General features: G+C 53.2%; 7 protein-coding genes across 7 annotated transcripts; 3 read left to right on the plus strand and 4 right to left on the minus strand.

The window, feature by feature from the left end:
• Positions 1-162: 162 nt before the first annotated feature.
• Positions 163-1714, minus strand: P170DRAFT_355342 (putative cysteine synthase; the record flags this gene model as incomplete). Its single annotated transcript, XM_024844086.1, has 5 exons — positions 163-335; positions 389-1062; positions 1120-1238; positions 1289-1348; positions 1418-1714. The coding sequence occupies 5 exons, from the start codon at positions 1712-1714 to the stop codon at positions 163-165; spliced, it is 1323 nt and encodes a 440-aa protein (XP_024706006.1).
• A 176-nt stretch (positions 1715-1890) lies between these two features.
• P170DRAFT_406095 (class I SAM-dependent methyltransferase) lies at positions 1891-3687 on the plus strand. Its single transcript, XM_024846610.1, has 3 exons — positions 1891-2273; positions 2335-3311; positions 3370-3687. Exons 1-3 carry the CDS (start codon positions 1943-1945, stop codon positions 3577-3579), a joined length of 1518 nt encoding a protein of 505 aa, XP_024706007.1. The 5' UTR covers positions 1891-1942; the 3' UTR covers positions 3580-3687.
• Positions 3688-3931: 244 nt separating this feature from the next.
• P170DRAFT_445970 (uncharacterized protein) lies at positions 3932-8298 on the minus strand (the record flags this gene model as incomplete). The annotated part of the gene is made up of 4 exons (XM_024850749.1): positions 3932-5488; positions 5560-5817; positions 6334-8040; positions 8128-8298. The coding sequence occupies 4 exons, from the start codon at positions 8296-8298 to the stop codon at positions 3932-3934; spliced, it is 3693 nt and encodes a 1230-aa protein (XP_024706008.1).
• Positions 8299-8581: 283 nt separating this feature from the next.
• P170DRAFT_435891 (nucleic acid-binding protein) lies at positions 8582-9858 on the minus strand. The gene is made up of 3 exons (XM_024849040.1): positions 9813-9858; positions 9202-9735; positions 8582-9083 (listed from the first exon to the last, which is right to left on the minus strand). Coding segments are annotated over exons 1-3 (960 nt in total). The 5' UTR covers positions 9815-9858; the 3' UTR covers positions 8582-8659.
• Positions 9859-9988: 130 nt separating this feature from the next.
• On the plus strand, positions 9989-10886 carry P170DRAFT_435893 (uncharacterized protein). Its single transcript, XM_024849041.1, has one exon. The coding sequence runs from the start codon at positions 10016-10018 to the stop codon at positions 10616-10618; it is 603 nt and encodes a 200-aa protein (XP_024706010.1). The 5' UTR covers positions 9989-10015; the 3' UTR covers positions 10619-10886.
• A 194-nt stretch (positions 10887-11080) lies between these two features.
• P170DRAFT_463837 (putative RNA interference and gene silencing protein (Qde2)) lies at positions 11081-15340 on the minus strand. Its single transcript, XM_024852192.1, has 4 exons — positions 14575-15340; positions 13373-14502; positions 13073-13314; positions 11081-13012 (listed from the first exon to the last, which is right to left on the minus strand). The coding sequence occupies exons 1-4, from the start codon at positions 14838-14840 to the stop codon at positions 11534-11536; spliced, it is 3117 nt and encodes a 1038-aa protein (XP_024706011.1). The 5' UTR covers positions 14841-15340; the 3' UTR covers positions 11081-11533.
• A 370-nt stretch (positions 15341-15710) lies between these two features.
• On the plus strand, positions 15711-16383 carry P170DRAFT_474269 (uncharacterized protein; the record flags this gene model as incomplete). The annotated part of the gene is made up of 2 exons (XM_024853114.1): positions 15711-15832; positions 15891-16383. 2 exons carry the CDS (start codon positions 15711-15713, stop codon positions 16381-16383), a joined length of 615 nt encoding a protein of 204 aa, XP_024706012.1.
• Between the last annotated feature and the right edge of the window lie 239 nt (positions 16384-16622).

Raw genomic sequence — 16622 nt, forward strand, 5'->3', positions numbered from 1 at the left:
CATAAGAGCAATCTCGCTTATCACCGAGCATCGCCGAGAAAAGTCGTCATGGGAATAGGATCAGCAGAGCATCGACTGGTGTGGTGAATGCTGATATCCAACATGATTATTGGCTTTGGCGCTCGCTCTTGTCGTAATTTGCAATTTGCATGGACGGCATTCCTATTGCTCATCTTTGGCGTTCAAGACATCCTCAAGTTTGGTGTCCACTGCACCGCCGACATTGCCTGCTTTAGCCCAAAATCTCGAGAGATGTCTTGAGCCGGAGTCGGATAAGACCGTCACAATTCGATGGCCAGGTCCAAGCCTCATCGCGGTCTTGACTGCGGCAAAACCTGGATCAATGTTAACAAGTTTGACGCAATCGACGAATCAACATGATACTCACAATTCACAGCACTACTGCTTCCCAAGAAGAGACCGTCCTTTTCAACAAGCCACCTGGCCATTGCCAGTGCCTGTGCATCCGTGACTCTCACAGCATCGTCCACCAATTCCTTGCCTACCTCAAAGTTGGCAGTCACACGGTTGATGCCAATGCCCTCCACAATGGTATCCACCTGTCTCCGTCTTCTTGTGCCTTCTCTTTCTTTGATATCGAACATAACGCCGTAGCGGACTCTGTTGTAGAGACCGCTTCCCTGCGGATCGGCAAGCACCACGCTCAAGTTAGGGATTTTCGGCTTGAGGAATAATGCCACGCCAGAGATCGTGCCTCCTGTCCCAGCACCTGCCACAAAAGCGTCCAATTTACCACCGCATTGGGCGTAGATCTCGGGACCAGTGCCATTAAAGTGTGCTCTCCAGTTTGCCTCATTCTCGAACTGGTCCGCAAAATAACCTCTTCCAGGGGTAGGACTAGAAACCTCGGCCGACCCTGGGATAGAGGATTCTGAATCGGATACATTGGCAGAGGACGCAGTGTGAGCGTGTGCGAGTGCGCGAGCCCGGTTAACAAAGTTATCCTTCTCCACAATCGGAGCAGGTGGGACACGGTCCACAATTGCACCTAGCTTGAGGAGTAGATCGGACTTTTCAACGGCTTGATCAGATGGCATACAACTAGTGATTTGTGTTAACATGAATAACATGCTGCGAGCAGAAGGAACATGGACATACATGTGAGCCAAGTAGCCTTTGGCACGAGCTAGCGTAGCCAAAGAGATACCAGTTGAACCAGAAGTGCCCTCATAGACAGTATCTCCCGAATGAGGAGTTAGGATACCATGTTCTTCTGCCTATAGCACAGTTAGAGGAGCTTTCGATCAAAGAGGTTTTTCAGGCGTACGATTTGAATCATGCTTAACGCAACTCGATCTTTAGAGCTTTGACCGGCACCATTAAGAAACTATTCAGCCAGTTAACATGTTACATTCCAATGGATGGCTTAGTAGCATCCTCAATGGGCGAAAATCACCTCGGCCTTTCCTAGAATCTCACATCCACTCGCCTCGGACAATGACTTGATCCGAAACAGAGGTGTGTTTCCTATACATCCCTCGATACCGTCCACAATGGCTGGAGGACCTGATCGAGAGATTGGAATATCGTCCTCTTTGGTAAGATCTTGGAGGGTAATCGTCGACTGGGATTCACGTCGAGAATTCCGCAGATGTTGCTCCAACTTCGGATACAAAAGATCCTTGACTCCGAGGGTAAGAAGGGCTCCGGCCACAAAAGCCGTGCCTATGTACGCTCGAGAGTGATCACTCATCCTGGGGGTTCTGTCTCCAAATAGGAGGAAGAGATGCGGAAGAAGAAGTCAAAATGGTGATATCAAAGCGATGCCCGACGGCGCCGGCGGAGAGAAAGCACGGGCCACCCGACCTCCGCCTGCCGCGAATCTTCTGCCGTCCGTCTTTCTTCCCCGTTCTTGTGCAGCTTTCCCTCCCCCGACTTGCCTGCTCCCTTCCCCCCTCTCGGCGCCAATCCCCTCAGGATCATGGACTCCGCGGTCCTGAACCAGCTGTTTCGGCAGCTGTTCCGACATCCTGCCTGTCAATGCCCTCGGTCGTCCTCGATTCTGCCCGCGCGCAGACCCGGCACTGTGCGCCTCGCAACACCCCCTCGGCAGCAGTATCGTACCTTCATCTCGCGAATGAGAAAGAAGATGAAGTATGATGAAAATGAGACGTTATACTGGACAAGAAGAGAGGATTATCCTTTGGATTTCAAGGAGACGATGAGCTATCCCCTAGTGACGGCCAAGGACCTGCGACGTAATCGCGAGCGGCCAAGGCGCATCAGGATGTTGACTAGAGAGTTCATTGACGGTACGAATTCCCAGAAGTGTCACCTAAGCTAGCAGACTAATTCATTTTACCTTACTCTCAGATAGCTTATACAATCCGCATTACGGCTACTTCACTAAGCACGCGACTATCTTCAGTCCCGGTGAGCCCTTCCAATTCAACCAAATCAGCGACGGGCCATCGTTTCATCAGTTGTTGGAGGACCGATATACGGAGTTCGAGGACCGTCTGGATCTACAAGAGCCCGATATAGCTCGTCAGCTATGGCATACGCCCACGGAGCTTTTCCGTCCATACTACGGCGAAACGCTTGCTCGGTACTTGGTGTCGAACTACAAGCTGACACTATACCCCTACCACGACCTGATCATCTACGAAATGGGTGCCGGAAACGGTACGCTAATGATCAACATGCTGGACTTCATCCGCGACACAGACTACGAGGTCTACCAGCGCACGAAGTTCCGAATCATCGAAATTTCGCCCGCCCTCGCCGACCTCCAGTTCCAGAATCTGAAAGAATCTCTCCATGCAGCGGGTCATCTGGATCACGTCGAGATCATTAATCGATCCATTTTCGACTGGGACACCTACGTGCACTCGCCCTGCTTCTTCCTTGCCATGGAGGTGTTCGATAACTTCTCTCATGATGCCATTCGCTACAACTACCAGACGGAGATGCCCCAGCAAGGCGGCGTGGTGATCAGCGAGTCTGGCGAGTTCAACGAATACTACAATACGCAGCTCGATCCGCTGTCGGCTCGGTTCCTACGTGTCCGACAGGCCGCCGCGCAACGCGAGTTCCCTTCCCCTCTGGGCTCCAAACTCACCCGGCCGCTGCACCGAGGGATTTCGAAATACCGTGACATCCCACATACTCTGCCCGAGTACATTCCCACTCGTCTCATGCAGTTCTTCGACATCCTTAACACCTACTTCCCCGGACACCGACTTTTGACCAGCGATTTCAGCACTCTTCCCAATGCCATTCCTGGTCTGAATGGACCGGTGGTGCAGACCCGCTACAAGAGACGTACCGTTCCGGTGTCTACTCCCTTTGTAAGCTTCCCTGCATCCAAAATTATGAACTCCATGAAACTAACCACACAACGATTAGGTCCAACAAGGCTTCTTCGATATCTTTTTCCCTACGGATTTTGACGTTGTCGAGGACCTCTACCGCGCCATCACCGGCAAATTGACCCAGACCATGAGCCACGAAGACTTCATGCGTCGTTGGGCGTACATTGAAGACACGGAGACGAGGAACGGCGAGAACCCGCTCTTGTCCTGGTATAAGAATGCCAGTGTCATGATGACGGTGTAATTGGTTGTAAATGTGTCCGTACTACCTGCTTTCTGGCTTGTAGAAAACAATTTATATAGGGGATCGATTATCCCTTCCGCATTCAATAAACTCATTTATTGGTAATGGCCATAATGCAACTTATACTCTACCTCACTGTCTAGCTAGTACAGGGGCTGGTGCAGCTCCCACGTAATATACAGGATCAGAGTGAACCATAGTATAAACAAGTCTCTATTTCAGATGCTTTTCTACATCAGGACCTCGATCAACATGGACAGCTCCGAGTACTAGTACTACTACCTGGCAATATATATACACAATGAAGTAACAATGCAAAGTCTTAGTTCTTTTCACCGAAGAGGCAACCAGCCTACAACTTCGCCGAACCCTCCTTTGCATTATTATTTCCCTGCCACGCAAACCCGATCTTCTTCCCGATGCCCGGCTCCACGATCACATTGACCACGGTGACGGTATCACTGCGGAAGCCCTCCCGAGTAGCAACCTCCAGCTCTTGCTCGTTGCGCACGAAAAAGCCCTTCCCGCCACACATATTGGCGAGCATCTCGTAGCGCATCTCGTAGAGGAGACTGGTGGAGCGGAGGCCTTTCTTGCCGTCGTCGGACTTGGTGTCGTTGGAGATGGTCTGGTTCTGGAGGGCGTTCCAGGAGTCTTGCGTGGTGCTGTCGCCGTGGTAGATGCCGGAGTTGTTGACCACGAAAATCAGCGCTGGGATGCGGTACCGCGCCATGGTTTCGATCTCCATGGCGCTGAACCCGAAGGCGCTGTCGCCTTCCAGGGCGACGATTTTCTTGGGCTTCTTGCCGGGTTGCGGGATCGCGTTGTAGGCCTCGTGTGCGGCGACGATGTAGCCCATCCCAACGCCCATTGTGGCGTATGTGCCGGCGTCGAGTCGTTGGCGGGGGTGGTTTAGGGGGAACGCAGACCGGGATATGTCCATTGTATTGGCGCCCTCTGAGATATAGACAATATTTCCTTCTTCGAAGGGAGTCAATGAGTTGAGCGTGGTCTTGATGACTTGGAAGGCTCGTTGGTAGGTTAATGGTGAGCCTGGGGACGTGGGAAGAAGCGCGGCCTTTTGTGCTTTGGCTTCATTCTTCTTGGCTGATTCCGCAAGCAGAGTCGGAAACCGGCCGTCTATAGGGGAAGGGGCGTAGCGCCAGTTCGACAATGAGGATAGGAGCTGATCAACAACCAGCCCGATATCACCGATAATACCTAATTCCGCCGTGCCGGCATTCCGTCCAATCTCTTCGGCGCAGATATCTACCTGGATGATCTTTGCCCTGGGGGACCATTTCGGCGGCTCCCCAAAGTGCAGGATCCAGTTCAACCGCGCCCCAAGAACCAGCACCACATCCGCGTGCTTGAGTGCCGCGCTGCGGGCGCTCGATGCGTTGAGGGGATGAGAGTCCGGAACCACACCCTTGCCCATCGGCGTAGGCAAGAACGGAATCTGTGTCTGCTCCACCAGTTGACATATCACCGATTCAGCCCTCGCATACGCAGCACCTTTGCCGACTATCAACAGCGGGGAGCGGGCAGTCCGCAGCAGCTCCACAGCTTTGGAGATGGATGCCGGATCGCCGGCCGTCCTGGGCGGTGCTGCGACCAGCGTGGTTTCCGGCGCCGGCAGACGAAACCCAGGCGCGGCCTTCCCCTGGATAATGTCTGCGGGTAGGTCGACGAAGGTCGGTCCGGGGCGACCATACCAGCACGTTCGATAGGCGTTTTTAACAGCCCCGTTCACAAAGTCTAAAGAGGTCGTGCGCACGGCAAATTTAGTATGAGGGGTGAGGAACGAAACGGCATCCATCTCCTGGAAGGCGCCCTTCGTGACGGCGGTTGTCTCGGCCGATCCGGCGAGCACCAACAGCGGGAAATTGTTGGCAGATGAATTACCAATCTGTCAAAAAGCAAACCATTATCTGTTAGTATATCCCAGGCAAATGTATCCAGCATGAGGGTACTACTTGCCCCGGCCAACGCATGGAGAACTCCGGGTCCTCCGACGACAAGACAGACACCTGGCCGTCCCGTCATATATCCGTAGACACTCGCAGCATAACTGCACGCTTGTTCATTGCGGAAGGCCACGAATCGGATCCCAAGATTGATGGCTTCTTCGGCAATCTCGACTACTGGGATCCCCACGATGCCGAAGATCACGGTGACGCCTAGATCGCGCAGCGTCTGGGCAATCAGCTGGGCGCCTGTTGCAACAGCCATGGTCGACTTTGTGTGGTCAAGTCTATTAATGATTGGTATTCAAAGATGGGACCATAGGAGCTAGAAAGAAAGAGGATGGCCGCACAGCAGTCCGATGGAAGAGAGTTGGGATGTCGCGGAGACATTGCGGAGAAGCTCGTCCCGAGGCTCATTCGGAATTGCCCGATGCGGACTATCCTTCTCCACTAGACACATGGGACGCACTCCGGCCAAGTATATTCGATCGGTCATAGTTGGGCTTGTTTTCAAGCTGTCAGAATGATACGGCTCTGACATAAATGCACTGCATTTTAACTTCATTTATAGGGACATCATGGTATCCAAGATCGACCGAAACATAGCGGCCATAGTATAAACCCCGGTTCTAAACTCCTCCATGAATGAAGGGAAACAAACAAGCAAAAAAAGAAAATAGAGACAAGATTACATCATTTAGAATTCGAACTCTTTCCGGAAGACGTTCACGTCCATCCCAGCCACCACCATATCGGCCAGATCCCGACGTCCCATCTGGCTAAAGACACGCCGCAGCGTATCGTACAGGTTCGTGCTCTGGTTCTGGGTGACGTGGAGCATGCGCTCCAGTTGCTCGTCATCGATTCCACCTTCTCCGCCGCCGACGATTTCCCGCGCACGCTCACGACCCTCTTGCTCAACAACGCGATGCATGGACAAGGCGCCCAGAAGGTGCTGTGCGGCTTCGGGGTAGCAGCCGATGTTGATGCACGATACGCCGAGGTTGTACCGAGCGCGGACGAAGTTGGGGTTAATGTTGAGGGCTTGCTCGTAGGCCTCGATGGCTTCTTCGGACCGACCAGAGTTCGCGAGAGTGGCTCCAAGGCGGTTCCATAGGAGGTGAAGCTGCTCCTGCTGGTTTGTGGTTCCGGATTCGGTGGATGCCAATGCAGCCGAAAAGCAATCCACGGCCTTATCGTACTCCTCGGCACAGTAGAAGAGAACTCCCAGCCCGACTTGAACGTCTGGGTCCATGTGCTCTCCCGAAGGCGACAGCTGAGCTGCCTGGATGAATAGATCAGTGACTCGATCATGGAGGATCTGGCGGTCCGTGAATCCCAGGTCTGCGTCGGAGGAAACATCCTTGGGGTTGATAACTTGGGGGTATTTGGCGGAAAGCCAACGCTCGAGGGTGCGGTAGGCCGTTGAATCGTAGCCTTCGTTGGTGTATGAGACAGCCAATCCCATAAGCGCGTCTAGATTATGCTCGTCGATCTTCAGTGCCTGTTCCAGAGCACGGATGGCAGGGAGTTCCTTTTCGTTCTGGGCTTGGGCAGATCCCAGCATCGTCCAGGCCTGCACATGCTGGGGGTCCTTCTGCACCGCTGCTTCGAAGGCCAAAGCAGCCAGCGACAGATTGCCACCCTCACGCATGATCTTCACACCTTCCTCGAATGGGTTGTTCACACTCCGGAACACATTATCTTCTTCGAACATGTAATCGCCGAGCTGAGGATCTCGGAACCGGGTGTTGAGCGTGTCAAAGCTATCCCACTCGCCTAGATCGCCCATGTGAAGGTTTTCGTTCACGTTGAAGTCGGTATCTTCCTCTGCCAGTTTCCTGGAAGCTGCCATCTCAGTCTGGACTCTTTCCCATACACTCTCAAAATCACCATTATCTGCGGGGACTGACCTGTCAAGATCGTTCAGCTCCGCCTCAATAGCATCGTTGGCCTCGGTGTCCAATTTCTGGTTTCCCGCCGTCTCCATCTCCGCGAACTGCGCCTCCCAGTTCTCATCGTCCAGTTCGACCATGCGCCCCTTTCCTTTATCTTGGGTCATGGCCTCGGCCGGTTGCTGCGGCTGCTGCATGCCCATCGGGCCATACGAAGGCCTCATCATCCCCATTCCACCCATCCCCATATATCCCATACCTCCCATCGGCCGCTGGTAGCCACCCATCATCGGAGACGGGCCCGCGGTGACCGGGCTCGACGTCTGAGGCATGCCGACTCTGCTCTGCTGCTGGAAGCGGGCAAACTCGGCCGGTGTGAATCCGGAGTTGTTGTTCATCATGGGGCCTTGGGGACCGGCAAAGGCAGCTTCCATCCGGGCGTGCTCGCCGGCATCGAATTCGGCGGCCCAGCCGGGGGAGCCCGTTCGAGGCGGCGTAGTCTGAAAGTGATCTAACTCGCGTCGGAGCTGTTCCATTGCAAAGGGCTGAGGAGGGGCACCGGGCAATTGCCCGGGCTGTTGAGCGAATTCATCCATCATCTAGGGTTGACCCCGGGGGCTTCTGTTAGAACGAAACGTACGGATCTATCAAAGGTTTGATTGATAGTTCGGAGATTCCCGCCATACCTGATCCTGACCACCCATCATCCCCGTCGACCGCATACCCTCCTGCATGCCACCAGGGCCTCTTCCGACGAGACGATCCCGTTGCAGGGACTTATCATCTTGAACATGCTTGGTGAACTGTGTTAATGGGTTTCCCGCCGTCGAGCACTCAGCGCCACCGAGGAAGGACATCTTGAGGAAGTTGTGACAGCTCCGTGATGGGTCTTTGGCATTCAAGGAGTAGCCTTCAAGGTGAAGAGGAGGCAAAATTAAAAGGGTCGGGATCGAAGATAGAGATCGATAGAGAAAGCGAGAACGGAGGAGGAGAGATGATCAATTGATCCATCAAACGTGGGGTTCGGAGGCACTCTAAAGCCGATCGGGAAGACGGGCCAATGCCGAGGTCCTGCGTCACGTGGCCTGCCTATCGCATGCGATTCCGCGGAAATCGCAGCGCTGGATTATTAATGCATCAGTCGAATGGATTGATTGATTATGCTAGCTACAAAGTAAAGTATGGTACATGGCATGAATAATTAAACATGCCGTTCGTCTATTCCCTGTTCCCAGGGCCACCTGACGTTACGCTCCGTCCATCATCAGCATAGTTTACATGTAGCTTTCTTCCATATGGTGCCTTTTTGCTGAGGATCTCCAATGCCTTGCGGGAAGCCTGAGTATCAGTAAACTCGGCATGAGCAAAGCCTCGGGGTTTGCCGGTCCGACGATCAATAGACACGCGGATATCCATCACATTGACGATATCCTTAAAGAGCTCGTTCAGGTCCCGGTCGGTCATCTCAAATGCCATGTTGCCAATGTATAATGTCCGTGAGACAGGCCTCAGCTTGCTGAATTGGTGCATGTTAGTCTGCGCAAATTGCACGACGACATAACGCCCCTCATAAACACGCCAATTCATGGCGTCGATGGCGCGTCTGGCCGACTCGATCGTATCGTACATAACATAACCATATCTGTGTTTTTTTTTGCAAACATCACCGTTAGAATAATTCTTTGCAGGGTGTCTTGTCTCCCTCTCTCTTTCTCTCTCTCCCTCTCTCCCCTTTTGCCATGGTATGGATTCGGACTTACCCGCGACTAAATCCACGGTCATCATGAACAATCTGCAATCGCTCCACGACTCCGTACTTCTCCATCTGCTTCCTCAGATCACTTGCCGTCACATCGTAGAAGAGGTTGCCGACAAAGACTGTTTCTTTCGGTTCAAGGGTTCCAGTTGCACGCGCCTTGAGTTTCTGGTGCCGATGCTCCTTGACGCTATCCCTGTTAGACTCTGGGATCGGCAAGTCAGGCTTCTTTTGAGCAGCCAAATGCTCTGCCTCGGTAGCGATTTCACCTGTTTTCTCAGAGCTGCCTTCGACGTACTGGAGAGTCGCGTCTATTAGTTGCTCATTGCTGTTGTGCTGCTCCTCCACGGCCTCCTGCTTCGGGGGCTCCGGCTGGCTTGGTGCATTGTTACTGTTCCACCTATATTGAGACAGAGGCTGCGACAACCGAGGGAGAAAAACGGAAGGAGACGAGCGAGGCGCAAACGCCCATGACGATCGAGCCGGTGCTGAGGCTGCGGAAGAAATTAGCCGAGTCGCGGCCCTGTGGAAGTGATGCCTGTAAAGGAGAGAATGTGGGTTAGTTGCGTATATCCACCGAATAGTTCATAAAATGATGCCAGCCTATCAACTCACATCCTCAGAGTCAGTCGGAGGCGATTGGGGATATCTGCGATTTGCGATTGAAGGCGATCACCCGATGCTTGAGATGAATTTCCTGGTAGAGAAAACCTTATCAGTCACGTGAGCCTAGGCCGATAATGATAATAGCCCAGCCCAGTCCATCTCTCAACCGGAACTAAACAAGCATAGTTATCACTAATCGATCTACCCGCACAATGGCATCCAGCTCTATTCCACTCCCTCCACCAGCTCCCGACCCAGCCCCTTCGATCGACCCTCTCTGGTCGTTCTACGCCAAATGGGCCTCGGAGAACGGGTTCTTCATCAAGCGCTCGCGGGTCAACTCGCGGAACGGGGAGCTGCGACAGGTCTACGCGCAATGTGACCGGTCCGGCGCCCATCGCTCACACCGGCCGGACGGAGCAAAAGAGAAGCCCTCGAGTCGACTAACAAACTGCCCCTTCAGTCTTGTCTTTTCGATCTGGACGAGGACCAAGCTGTGGACCGCCCGGGTTCGGAATCCCTATCACAACCACGAGCCCGCGTTGCTGTCGTCCATCCCCAGCTATCGCGCCGCCATGACGGCCCAGTTTGAGCATGAGATCGTGGATCTGCTGCAGAAGGGGATCCCGGCGCGTCAGATCGTCTTGATGCTGCAGTCTCGGCATCACTTCGCGGTGATCTCAAGAAGGAATGTGTACGAGGTTAAGAGGCGGTTGAAGATGGGTGCTACCGGATTCAACGGGACGCCGTTGCAGCAAGATACTCCGCAGCTCGCGCTTCCGGAGCCTGGGACCATGCAGGCTAGCTTGCTGTAGTTGTGTCTTTCGTCGCCACTGCCACTGTCATTTTTGTTGCTGTTGTTCTTTGAGCGATCTCGTTGCGCATGGTTTTGGTGGAGTTTCTTCTTGTCCTACTCATTCGGAGCCGTTTGGCTGTGCGCATGAACAAATTACTTACTATTCTGCGCTATCCTCCCAAGTCTGCTTGGCTAGCTTGCTTCCATAATGTCTTTTCTTTCCCCCTATTAATATGGCCATTTCCAACTTGGCCGTTACCTAGAAAATGAAAACTTCTTCAGTGTCGTCATCATTCCTTAAAATTAGCCCATCTTTGTGAGCGCTTACGCTACAACCACCGCAGGGATTCTAGTTACGATCATACCGTTTCCTCTCTCCGCTCCTCCATGATTCGTTTGACTCGCTCTACTATTGATCTACACAATATTCCGATACTATAATATGGAAACAGTTTTGAAAAATGAAATACAATCATCCATCAAAGAATAACAATGAACTACCTAGGTATAGACAAAGACATGCCAATTTGTGGAATTGATAAACAAAACGAACAGAAACAATAGTAATAGACATCCATCTCCAAAATTTAAAACCTCGTCGGTTGAAGACCCAGAGCATTCTTGCATGTAGATATGTACATACGCAGATTTTGCTCCTCCATCCAAATGATGCCATGGCATGCATGGTACCTCCAATGCGTCCAAACCAATCAATCAGGTGTATGTTTCCAATTTGGGGTACGTTGATATGGTAATGATGCTGATAAGGATGGGAATTGGGAAATGTGAGATGAGATAAGGCTTAAGGGATTGCAAGAAAAAGGAAAAATAAAACAAAGGATGACGATGGATCAAGGACATGGGAACTCGGCGTATCAATGAAGCAAGGCGTTATTTCGTAGCCAAACGTCTCACAGCTGGATTCTGGTCCCTTCTAAATGTAAAACATGGTGTCTCGCACATTGGGATGAATGCTCACACTCGAGCTATCGATATTCACCGGTCCGCTTCCCGTGACCATACTGCCCGTGGGCGTCTGCTCGAAGACTTGGCTCAGGTAGCACCGGGCCCTAGTGCAAACGAGATCGGCGTAGTATGCGGGCGGGCAAATACTGACTGCTTTGGTAGCGCGGCCGAAAAGATAGCACATGTGGTGCGTAAGAGCCTCGAGCACATCTGCGGCATTCTGGTGGGGAGGGCCCGGCTTCTGACGGAAGAAGATCTCGTCCCATACGGTGAAATAGTGAGCAGGGCGAGCAGTTCCCTTAAGGGCCGTGTGTGCCTGCAAAAAGAAGTCCCAGTTCCGGGCCTCGGTGACACCGCGGTCGACGATGGTGCCATTGGGGGTGTTAAACGAGCGGTCTGCATCTTTGGCATCAGTCGGATAGAACCGAGTGTGATGGCGCTTGCCGACAATAAGGATCGAAATCCGAGGAAGACCCTTTGCGGTGTCGGAAGCTGGGTAGGTCTCCTTGCAGGCTTTGCGCAAAAGGGGCAGCTCCCTCTCAATGACCGTGTCGTATTGGCCTTCTGACACGCCATCACGGTACACGATGATGTTTTCCGGGAGAGCATTCTTATGGCCTCGGGCCCAGCGCTGAAGATGCTTCTTCAACATGGTATCTAGGTCTTCGACCATTTCTTGACGGGATCGCTGGATGCAGAGCTCGGCGGGCCACTGTCCGAGGGAAGAATCGACAGAGGCGACCATGCCTGCGACACTAGGCGCAAGGCTTGAGGATCCCGGAGAGGGATGGGTGACGTCAATTCCGACGAGCATCGTCTTCCCTTGGCTGATGATACCTAGCTCAGACGGGTTCAAGGATTGGTTAATGCCACCGAGTTTAAGGTTGACCTTGAGACCGACATTGGCGTGGTACTGATCGTTGGCACCGCGGAGTTTATCGGCGAGGATGTTGACATTACGTACGCCGTAATGGATGTCACAGGCCTTCTTGACTGCATTGTATAAGTTGCTGTCCGAGAATGGCAAAATGGTCAAGATCAACTGAGGCTTCTGAGTGCCGGCCATGAGTTCAGAAATCGACTCGTTAACTGTGTCTTCGAGGGATCGGCTACGGTTGAGAACCACCCGCTTCCCAGGAATAGGGGCGCCAGCAGGGACACCCATCTCGTTTAGCTTGGAGGCGAATTCCCGCAGACGGCCCATCAAATCATCCGGGTTCTGAAAAGCCTGCCTGCCACCTGAGGTGGTGAAATAGACATATGACCAGGAAGCCAAATGGCCGGGCGTCGAGAATCTGATGGACTTCATGTTCCAGCTACCGAACGAAGGCTTGATAGTAATAAGCTTCTGGGCGCTTTTGAAGTCCTTGTACATAACATTGGGGGGTGGAAGAACTCGAGCGGGAACTTGAATCAACTCAGGGTTCGTTTCAATTCCAAAGGTCGTCTTTTTCAGAGTAGTCAGCCTTATGTCAGGATCTTGATCAAGGATGTTCCGTAGACTTACCAGAGTGGAGCACAGCGGAGAGAGACCAAGCAACTCATTGCCCCGGCTGGATATCGATCCCGCATTGAGTGCCGGAGAGCGGACAGCAAAGGTCAACATGTTTCGGGTTTGATTCGGAGTCAGCTTCGATTTAGCAGGCTGACCGGGCTCGACTTCACACGCCTCGACTGGCAAGTAACTGGGATTCTCTGTCGTGCCTACGTTCACAACCGGCATGTTAGGATCCGTTTCGATACCGTACTCTGTATAAACCTATTAGCCTGGCATATTTGTAGATCGCACTCGCGGTGTAAAACTTACGCTGCTTAAAGAACTCGGCCACGCTTATATATCGACCAGGGGGCGGCGGGCCTGCTTTAGCAGGCTTCTTACCACCTTTGCCCTTGGCCTTTGGAGTTTCCGAGCTGCTCTGCTGCGAGGATGGCTGGCCCGGAGCATCCAGGAAAAACAGAACGTTTGCTGGGCCTGCGCCGTGCTTGGACACCTTGGGGGGCTTGGTCAAGGAGGCACCGTCAGCCGTAGTTGCCAGATTAGCAATTGTCTTGTATCTAGGCACTTCCTCGCCCTTCTTATTCTTCTTTCGGATATGGGTCACTCTAATCCTGAGCCGTTTGAGGAAGCGCCCGAGACTGTGCATGTCACGCGCAGCAAACTTGTTGATCACGTCTTTCAATGAACCTTGCTGATAGCAGGCCACGTACTTGACCTGAACATTCACCAGAAGACGAGCGGTGGCTGCCCGTACACTGACGAAATAACCTCGTAGAGCCACGAGCCCGGCGCTGAGGTCCCACTCCTCTTTCAGATCTTCGCTGATTCCATAATGCTTGTTGGCACCAACCGACGCGACCTTTGGGTTAGTCTTAGGCTCGTGCCCCAAAACAATGTTCATAGCCTGCAGTGTATCAGGCTTGGCACCAAAAGCCGCGGCAGGGTTGGTTGAGGTCAGATACGCCAGCAGATCGGAGGGGTTGAGCCTGCCGGTGAACTGAGTGGTGACGCGGTAAACCTTTGGATCTTCGGGGTACTCGTCGTCATGTTCATCCCGATAACGCACATCGTACTGCGCCTGGCCGTTCTCCAATAGGTTCGATTTCGCAATCAGAGTTGACTTATAGTCAGTGACGATGTTGCTTTTCGACTGTCCGAAGTGCTCTTCGATCAACAAGTTGACTATCTGGCGAGCCTTCTTGCCGGTTGGCTTTCTGCCAGACGAGTCACCTGCGATGTCGACATGATATCTGAACAGCTCCGAGCCAATCGACTTAAGCTCGAAATAATTGGCATAGACCACGATGGGCCGACCGCGCGTGCCGTATCCCGGTCGCTCAGGGTAACTGGTTGGTTCACTTTTCTTGCCCTTCAGAGCAGCGGCAACAGCATTCTCAGTCTTTTCAACCTGTGCATTCACAGGCACGGGATGCCGGGGACTAAATACGGGATTGGTAATTAGTATTTTCCAAATGAACTGGAAGGGAGTATACGGGGAGGATAACCCTTACGTGTAAATACTGGAACCCTTGTCAGCGCCTTCTCCACGGTATCCACCGCCGCCGCCGCCTCGAGAGCCCTGACCGCGACCACGGCCTCTGGAATCGCCCCTGAAATCGCCCCTAGGACGGAAGGGCACATCTGTTGTTGGGCCGGCGCTGCCCCCGCGACCGCCGCGTCCACCACGACCGCCGCGACCACCGGGTGCATCACCACCTCTGCCGCGGTCGCCTCCGCGACCACGTCCCCGCGAGGGACCACCTCTAGGGGCAGACATGATTGGTACGTGTCACCAACGAAGAATAGAAATAAGGATAGGTTCTAGAAGGATTTTGGAAGGTATGAGTGGGGTTGAAGATGGTTGAGGAAGAATACGTCGTAGAGTGGATGGAGGTTGAGAGGGGGGATCAGTTCTTTAGTAGGTAGGTAGCACGACCAACCTCCCCACAGGAAGAAAGCGGTAGCAAATGTTTCATTCACCACGGCTCAGTGAAAGGGAACTGCTGCCTGCCTACCAGTAAGGAAGGGGCGGGTTGTGCATGCAGACTGAGCTGGCAAAAGCAACTAAGAAGAGAATGGGAACAATGAGTGGCTCGTAGCACCTCAATGATTTTGGGGAGCGTAGGGTTGTTGATAGGTCGAAAAGAATGGGAAAACCGCCACCAGTTCAGAGTGAGGTCATGGAGGGGGCATTTAAACTGAACGGAGGGGGTCATTGGAAAGGAAGTCAAAGGGAAAGTTCCTCTAGAATCCCTTCGATCTTCCGTTTGTCTGCGGAAGGTTCCGGTTGTCTACCGGATTCCATCCATGGATGGTTTGGCGGCACTCTCCAAGGCTGTCATGTTCGTATGCTTACGGGTATCCTTACGGGGAATGCTGGTTCCGGCGATTGCTGGTCTCCACCCGGCCCTCAGGCATCCAGGCATCCAGGCAGCATCCCGCGCAGTCTAGACCGCCTGTCGCATCGGGCCTTGAGTCACACAACGGGCGGCAGCCGGCAGGTGCAAGACGGAAGCCAGCGCTTCGGCGTGTTCTGCCTCCTGGTGCCTGGTAGGAAAGGAGTAGTCTCTCTGACGTCTTGATATCATATTTAGTTAGCTAACTAACTAGTTAGTTCTCCGTGCGGATCTAGGTGATGATTATCTGGATGGATGAGTCCAAAGTCCCAAAAAAACCCACCTTTCCTGATCGCGCATTTTCCGTTTCCGGCGCCCGCCCGTCCAGCGATTACCTCAGCAACGGCGGCCAATCAACGGGCCCACGCGGCAGGTGATAACGGAGATAAAAGGGAATAACGCGCCCGGACGCCATCACTAAGCAAACGCAGGTCAGCCAGTCAGTCAACCAGCCTGACGTTTCCCTCTCGCTTTCATTTTGCTATCCGCGTCAATTCGGTGGACGAGCTTCATCGCTCTGACGAGAGAGTCTTCTCTTCGTTGTCAATACCCTCGTCGCTGCTCCATCCAGCCTTCGTCCCGTCCTCTGAACCGCTCGTCTTTTTCGCCCCAAGCAATACGTATCGCTCTACTAGTTCCAACACGTTCGCCGCCAGCCCGTGGATTCATTGCGCCCCTCCTTTCACTTCCTCTCATCAACCGTCTTCTCTTTGTGTCCTCCCCGGCGATCTGCTGCGATTCTCGACCGGCCACATTTCCGCTCTATTGGTATCTGAATTCGCCGACGCCGCCGTTCGTCCTCGTTTCCTGGACTCCCCGCTGGGTAAAACAGCGACGAGTTCCTATCGCCCCCCGCCGAGAATCGCTTTCGCACTGGCTGGAACTGCCAGGGCGACCGCTGAGACGTGGTCTTTGAAGTCCTGAGTAACCGTTTCGTTGGCGCCGTTCTCGAAGCGTTGCGCAGCTGCTGTCGCCCTCCCGACGTACTAGCAGTAGATAGCTGGGCGCTGTTTTAGCCTCCTGAGTCGCACCACTCCTGAGAGGGATTCTGGTGCGAACTCAGCACTATCTACCCCGCGCGAGTCGCCTGCTGCTATTCCGCACAGTGGGAAAAATTATTTCTCATTCATACCGGTTGTTCATACCACTTCTACTACGCCAAG

The sequence above is a fragment of the Aspergillus steynii genome (assembly GCF_002849105.1).
Source record: "Aspergillus steynii IBT 23096 chromosome Unknown P170scaffold_3, whole genome shotgun sequence".
Classification (NCBI taxonomy): domain Eukaryota; kingdom Fungi; phylum Ascomycota; class Eurotiomycetes; order Eurotiales; family Aspergillaceae; genus Aspergillus; species Aspergillus steynii.

What these genes read in the sequence shown, in the direction of transcription:
- P170DRAFT_406095 (XM_024846610.1), top strand. Translation starts at nt 1,943, where the DNA reads ATGGACTCCGCGGTCCTGAACCAGCTGTTTCGGCAGCTGTTCCGACAT. An exon ending in GACTAGAGAGTTCATTGACG is followed by an intron (nt 2,274 to 2,334) that starts GTACGAATTCCC and finishes CCTTACTCTCAG; the next exon opens with ATAGCTTATACAATCCGCAT. An exon ending in TTCCGGTGTCTACTCCCTTT is followed by an intron (nt 3,312 to 3,369) that starts GTAAGCTTCCCT and finishes CACAACGATTAG; the next exon opens with GTCCAACAAGGCTTCTTCGA.
- P170DRAFT_435891 (XM_024849040.1), bottom strand. An exon ending in GACCGTGGATTTAGTCGCGG is followed by an intron (nt 9,084 to 9,201) that starts GTAAGTCCGAAT and finishes AAAAAAACACAG; the next exon opens with ATATGGTTATGTTATGTACG.
- P170DRAFT_435893 (XM_024849041.1), top strand. Translation starts at nt 10,016, where the DNA reads ATGGCATCCAGCTCTATTCCACTCCCTCCACCAGCTCCCGACCCAGCC.
- P170DRAFT_463837 (XM_024852192.1), bottom strand. Translation starts at nt 14,840, where the DNA reads ATGTCTGCCCCTAGAGGTGGTCCCTCGCGGGGACGTGGTCGCGGAGGC. An exon ending in GGCCGAGTTCTTTAAGCAGC is followed by an intron (nt 13,315 to 13,372) that starts GTAAGTTTTACA and finishes AGGTTTATACAG; the next exon opens with AGTACGGTATCGAAACGGAT. An exon ending in CTCCGCTGTGCTCCACTCTG is followed by an intron (nt 13,013 to 13,072) that starts GTAAGTCTACGG and finishes ACTCTGAAAAAG; the next exon opens with ACGACCTTTGGAATTGAAAC.